Here is a 6,458-nt window from a genome sequence, read left to right on the forward strand (position 1 = left end):
GCCAATAAGATGTGGAGTGAGGATTCAAACCCAGGAGTTTGACTCCAGATCCTATGTTCTCAACCCCTATGCTATTTAATCTTTCAAAGCCTTTGAGGTGAGAGCATGCCTGAAATGTTCTAAGTGGACAAAGGAAACCAGTGCTGGGAACAGAGTGAAAAAAGTGTGAGCAGTTGGAGAGAGAGTTCAGAGCAATAATTGAGGCCACATTGTGCCAGAATTGTAGGTCATGGTGATGATTTGACTTTGGCTCTGAGTGAATTGGGGAGCTTTTCAGAAGAGGAATGACATGATATAATATGTGTTTCAATCACACCTAGATACTAAATTTTTTAAAATAAAATTTCTGGGTTTTTTTGGGTTTTTTTTGCTTGGAGGTATTGAAAGTCAAAAAAATTATTACAAAGCTAGGTTGAGCAGCCCTTTTTTGTATTAACAGGGTCTCACTATGTTGCCCAGGCTGGTCTCTAATTCCTAGCCTCAAATGATCCTCCCACCTCAGCCTCCCAAAGTGCTGGGATTACAGGTGTGAGCCACTATGCCCAGCCAAGCAGCCCTTTTTAAGCCATGAGCAGAATATTCAGTTGAAAGTATTTTGTGATCGGCAATGAATCAGAATATAAGTGAGTTAGTCCAGAGATCAATGCATTTTCATGAAGTTAAAAAAGGGCGAAAGAAACAACAAAAAAAAAAAAGGATGACTTTTGTCTAGGGAAATGGATTTAAAGGCATAGACAATAGAGTTTAATAGTTGTGGCATAAGGAATACTAGAATTTGGATATAGAGACTATAAATGGATAGGTAGAGAGTCAAACTGATAATAAAAATAAGAAGGATACAACCATCGTCCAATAAATGGAGTTAAAATAACACCTAATGCCATGATTTGTTAACTGCAATAGCTGGAGGTGTTGGAGGGCCCTTGACATCTAGGGTAGAAAATGAAAAATAGTTCATTGAGGTGCATCATCCATTTAGACACTTAAATATTTAAGAATGAAGACAGAGAAAACAGAACATGAGTAAAAAATCAGAGGTAGAGACGGCTACCACTTGGAAGTACATGGGAAAAGATAATGTAGGATACTCATTAAAGAAATTGCTACTGCTGCTTTTTCCAGCTGAGAAAACTATTGAGGGTAAATTACTGGAAATATATTTTTCCTTATAAGTATTTTTTCACAAAGTATTTCTGAAGTATCAGACGGGATACCTGAGTAGATATTCTAACTCAAACTCAATTAGTAAGCAAGATTTCAGACACAGCATGGACCAGATAGCCTTCAGGTCTAGTTCTCTGCCCTCTCACTTTTTGTAAATGATTTCTTTGTCTCAACCACAGAGTTATGCCAAGTGGAAATACCTTCTTTTGACATCTTGAATTCTTTGTCTCCCCTTCCTGTAAAATAAATAAAACAAAACCTAATGCTCTAATCTTATTATCTGGAGAGCAACAAGTTTGCAGGCTTCAATATAGTACACAGAATTTGTATCATTAAATTCTGTTCACTCTACTGGTAATGCAAATAATTTCCAGTATAGCCACCACGCACATTGCCTAGAGAGTGTTGTACAATTCCTGCTCAGTCGCTCTAAGAATGAAGCAATCTTGTGTCGCCTTGAAAACTGGCCCTTCCCCCCAAAACCCAGAAAACCATCTTCAAGTTATCTTGTCCTTCCAAGCTCCATTCACATAACATTATGCTATGTCTAGGATGTGTGGAAATTCCATCTTTAACAACAGCTCCTTTTTTCTCCGGGAATGAGAGATCAACAAATTGTTTCCACCGTTCTACAATTCCTAGAAGACAATCTAAGCAGAAAAACGGAAAATTTGTTCTCACACGTGCACCATGAAATGGATGAATGCTTTCTCTTTATCTAGACTGCTACTTTCTCTTATTTTATTAGCTGCAGGAGTCTCAGGGACACCATATATTCCTCAGTCAGACTCCTACAATATGGTGACTTTGAGCAATGTGCAAAGTCCAGAGCCAATACCTGAAATGGTGCAGAACTATTTCCCTGAGTCCTGAATCTGGGAGTTGGTGGTGGTGAAGTAACTTTGCTCTCCTCCATTTGCTGGGGGGGGGGGGGGGGGGGGGGGGAATGCGGATGCTCCAGCATTTTCAATTCTGAGATAATCTTTCTGGAAAGTTCTAAATAATTACTTAGCCCCTTACTTATCCAGGATAGACCTAAGTAAAATGCTTTAATTGTATTGGTTCATTAGTATAATTATCCCAGAGCTGAACAATTCTGAAATAATTATTCCTGAGACTGCCAGAAAATAGATGTGGGAACTAAAAATATCTAAATCCTCTACCTACTACCTAACACTGTTCAGGGAGCCTTCCATGAACATTAAGACTGGAATAAGCACATAAACAAATCAGGGTACATCCATTCAATAATCTATTTATTGAATGGTGACTCTTAAAAATGCTTATTTATGGAATTATTCAATAATGAGGGAAGTTCAAGGACCAAATTGAATCACAATTCAAATATTTTTATTTAAAGTACAGACATGCGGTGTGTGGCCATAGGTTGATAAGTGAAAGAGGTACCATTTAGTGCCTTTCATTTTCCCAGCTCAGTTTGCAGTGCTAGTGTACACATGTGTACACACACCAATGCACCTTTAAGTAGATACTTGACATTAGCTTATACACATTTATTCTCACTTAAGAAAAAATGTTTTGCCTACTTTCTTTCTTCCTTCACTATGCCCTCCTCCCCAGCTCATCAGGTGTGGCTGAGGTAGGAGTATCCATCCCTGACACCATCACGGAGTGGAAGGCAGGGGCCCTCTGCCTGTCCCAAGACACTAGACTTGGTCTCTCTCCCACTGCCTCTCTCCGAGCCTTCCAGCCCTTCTTTGTGGAGCTCACGATGCCCTACTCTGTGATCCGCGGAGAGGCCTTCACACTCAAGGCCACTGTCTTAAACTACCTTCCCAAATGCATCCGGGTAAGGAAAATGAAGGTGAATTGAAAGGATGGATAGGACAAAAGACTCTGTTGGTCAGTCATTTACTGATTCTGTTCCAAAGACTAAGGGTATTTCAGGGAATTACGTGTGAGCACTGCAAATAAATAATGCTAAACAAGGCAGTACATAACCAGAGAGATAACACAATGATGTATGTGCTGCAAGTGCTTAAGCCATGGCTCTCTAAGTCACACTTTTTAAAAAGATTTCCTACAGTTTGCAGAATCCTTTGCCACAAGTTAGTTTTTATGCCAGGAAGATTCTTTTTTAAATTTGTATAAATGTATGGGGTACAAGTATAATTTTGTTACATTAATATATTACATAGTGAAGTCAGGGCCTTTAGCGTATCCATCACTGGAGTGACGTAGGTAATGTACATTTTACCTATTAAGTAATTTCTCCTTATCCACCCCCCTCCCACGCGCCCAGGAAGATTCTTGACCCCAACACAAAAGTCAGTTTTTTTGATTCCATGAATACCATTCTCCAAGCCTTCATCTTGAAATCTCCACAATATGTAGTTTTAATTTCTTTTACAGCATTTCTCACTTTGTAAATCATGTAAAAGTTTTGTGTATAGACTATCTTTTTTGTAACACAATACTCTCAAGATTGGGAGCCTCTCATATACCATAGTGTTCTATGCCTTGTGTTGAGTAGACATATACTATATGTTGGAGAAATTAGGGAAAGAAGGAAAGGAAGAGTCAGGAAGAAAATCTACATAGCAGGTCAGAACCAGTGGATAGTGCTCCCACTGTCAATATTTAATCACTGCTTCTTCCTTTCCACTGCAGGTTTTTTCCCAATCTACCCTAATGTAAATTCCAGATCCCCCAATAGGTAATCAATCTTGATTTGTGTCATTGCCATTTTCATGCTTCTTAAAGTATGGATGAACTTCCACGTCATACACTTTCTCCACAAATCCCAACTTATTGCACACTTGACTCCAATTCCATGTGTTCACATCTCTCCGAATTCTTATCATTTCTCTCTTTGCCTTATTTTTGGGCAATATGTCAGTGTGCAGCTGAATGCCTCTCCAGCCTTCCTAGCTTCCCAAAATGAAAAGAGAGAAGAATCCTATTGTATTTGTGGAAATGAGTGGCAAATTTTGTCTTGGACAGTGACTCCTGAAACTCTGGGTGAGTGACAGTCCCCAAAAGGGTCCATCAATTAACAAGGATGGTAGATACCTGAGAACTGCTTTCATCATATTCTCTTTTTTGCTCCCTATATATATATATACACATATATACATATATTTCTATAAAGTTAATTTCTTTTCTTTCTATTTCTATAAACAATGCCAACCTCTCACCATGCTCACCTGAGCTGGTCCTCATGATCACTGTCCTTGGACATTGGTTCTCAGTGTACGTTAGGCTTATGCTTTTTAGCTTCATTTTCTATTCTGGCCAGTTGTAAGATTAACACGCCATCCTTTAAGGTGATTGGACTGCTCTCAAGATGGATACTAATTTTTTGCAATATCCTTTGTTTTAGGGAATGTGAACTCCTCAGTGAGTGCAGAGATAATGCCGTCTCTAGAACTGTGCAGAAATGAGGTTGTTGATGTCTCAGAGATTGAGAGGAAAGACACTCTCATCAAAACCTTACTGGTGGACATAAGGTCATATGGCCCACTTAATATATTTTTCAGAGTTCTTGAGATAACAAAGAACAATAACATGCTCACACAATACGTACTATAAGACCAATGGAATTTGCCATCCTAAAAATATTGCAAGGAACATTGCCCACTTTTGTAAATAGTTTTTTCCATAAATTATTAGTTTTGCAAATAGTCTTTTTCATAAATTATTAGGTTAAGTATGGAATGTCTAATTTCCTTAAATACTAATTTTGACAGTTGATATCTCTGACATTTCACTTTGACACTTCTTGAGGTTTTTTTGTTTGTTTGTTGTTTTGGTTTTTGTGAAGGTACATTCTCATTCTTTCAAATGCACATTTTGGCTTGTGATAATTTTTCAAATTTTTTTAGAGCAATTTTTGTGAAACCATGGATAAGTCAAAAACTCATGTTATTTTTGACTATGAGTTCTGTCGTGAAACCAATGCAGTACAGACAGCTCAAAATATCAATGAATTTTTGGGGAAGGATGTGGCTAACGAATGCAGAGTATGCCAATTGTTTGAGAAGTTTCATTCTGGTGATTTTAATCTTCAAAATGAGCCATGTGGGTGATCTGAGACCAAGGTGGATAATGATGAACTAAAAGCTGTAATGGAAGTGAATCTGTTTCAACTTGTATGTGAATGAGCAGCAAGGTTTGATGTTACTATTCCAACAATATTAGACCATTTGAAACAAATGGGCAAAGAAGCTGGATAGATGGGTACCACATGAATTAAACGAGCGTCAGAAGAGAAATCATCTTGAAGTTTGCCTTTCTTTGTTGTCACAACATAAAGCCGAAACATTTCTACACTGTGTTGTTACATGTGATGAAAAATGGATTCTTTTTGACAATCGCAAGCATTCAGCACAATGGTTGGATAAAGTGCCAAAACATAGTCTAAACCCGAATATTCATCCAAAAAGGTTAATGGTATCTGTTTGGTGGTCCAGCGCTGGTATTATCCACCACAGCTATTGTTTTATAAGAGCTGTGAGCTTTAGCTTTTTTGGGTGATTTTACTCTGGTGGGTATCTATTGTACTATATAACGCAGTTCTGAGTAATTCCTGATCTGGTCATGACAAATTCCCTCAGTGTTTGTTTGTCTGGAAAAAACTTAATTTCTCCATCAATTGTGAGGCTTAGTTTTGCAGGATACAAGATTCTAGGTTGGCAATTGTTCTGTTTAAGAAGATTGAAGATGGGGCCCCATTCCCTCCCTTGTAAGGTTTCCACTGAGAAGTCTGCAGTTAGCCTGATGGGTTTTACTTTGTAGGTTATATGATGCTTTGGTCTTGATACTTGTAGAATTTTCTCCTTCATTTTGACTTTGGCCAAGTTGATCACTATGTGTCTTGAAGATGTCCTATTTGGTATGAATCTTCCTGCTATTCGATGACCATCTTGTATCTGGATGTCTGGATCTCTGGCTATACCAGGGAAGTTTTCCTCAATCATGCCCTCAAATAGATGTTCTATGCTTTTATTCTTTCTTCTTCTTCCTCAGGGACACCTATAATTCGTATGTTAGTTTGCTTTGCATGGCCCCATATCTCTCTAAGTGTTTGCTTCACCTTTTTTATTCTCTTCTCTGCCTCTTTACATGACTGGGTTAGCTCAAGAGCCTTGTGTTCAAGCTCTGGGATTCTTTCTTCTCCTTGGTTTAGTCTGTTGCTGAAGCTTTCTGCTGTGTTTTGAAATTCCCTAAATGTCTCTTTCATTTCTTTAATTTCTACTATATCCTTTCTTATGTTGTCTAGCTCTTTAGTGACTTCTTCAATAATTTCCTGAAATTTTTTTTGGCATCTTTTT

General features: G+C 38.1%; 1 protein-coding gene across 1 annotated transcript; it reads left to right on the plus strand.

Moving 5' to 3' along the window:
* The first annotated feature begins 2,797 nt into the window (after positions 1 to 2,797).
* Positions 2,798 to 6,045, plus strand: LOC123640608 (pregnancy zone protein-like). The gene is made up of 4 exons (XM_045555199.1): positions 2,798 to 2,973; positions 4,019 to 4,146; positions 4,508 to 4,634; positions 5,955 to 6,045. Exons 1-4 carry the CDS (start codon positions 2,897 to 2,899, stop codon positions 6,043 to 6,045), a joined length of 423 nt encoding a protein of 140 aa, XP_045411155.1. The 5' UTR covers positions 2,798 to 2,896.
* Positions 6,046 to 6,458: the final 413 nt, after the last annotated feature.

Source organism: Lemur catta, chromosome 6 (assembly GCF_020740605.2).
Source record: "Lemur catta isolate mLemCat1 chromosome 6, mLemCat1.pri, whole genome shotgun sequence".
Taxonomy (NCBI): Eukaryota; Metazoa; Chordata; class Mammalia; order Primates; family Lemuridae; genus Lemur; species Lemur catta.

Excerpts from the sequence above, each read along its gene's own strand:
- LOC123640608 (XM_045555199.1), top strand. The coding sequence starts at position 2,897 with ATGCCCTACTCTGTGATCCGCGGAGAGGCCTTCACACTCAAGGCCACT. Across the intron at positions 2,974-4,018 it reads TACCTTCCCAAATGCATCCG|TGTCAGTGTGCAGCTGAATG; the intron begins GGTAAGGAAAAT and ends TTTTGGGCAATA. Across the intron at positions 4,635-5,954 it reads ACCTTACTGGTGGACATAAG|AATTTTCTCCTTCATTTTGA; the intron begins GTCATATGGCCC and ends TGATACTTGTAG.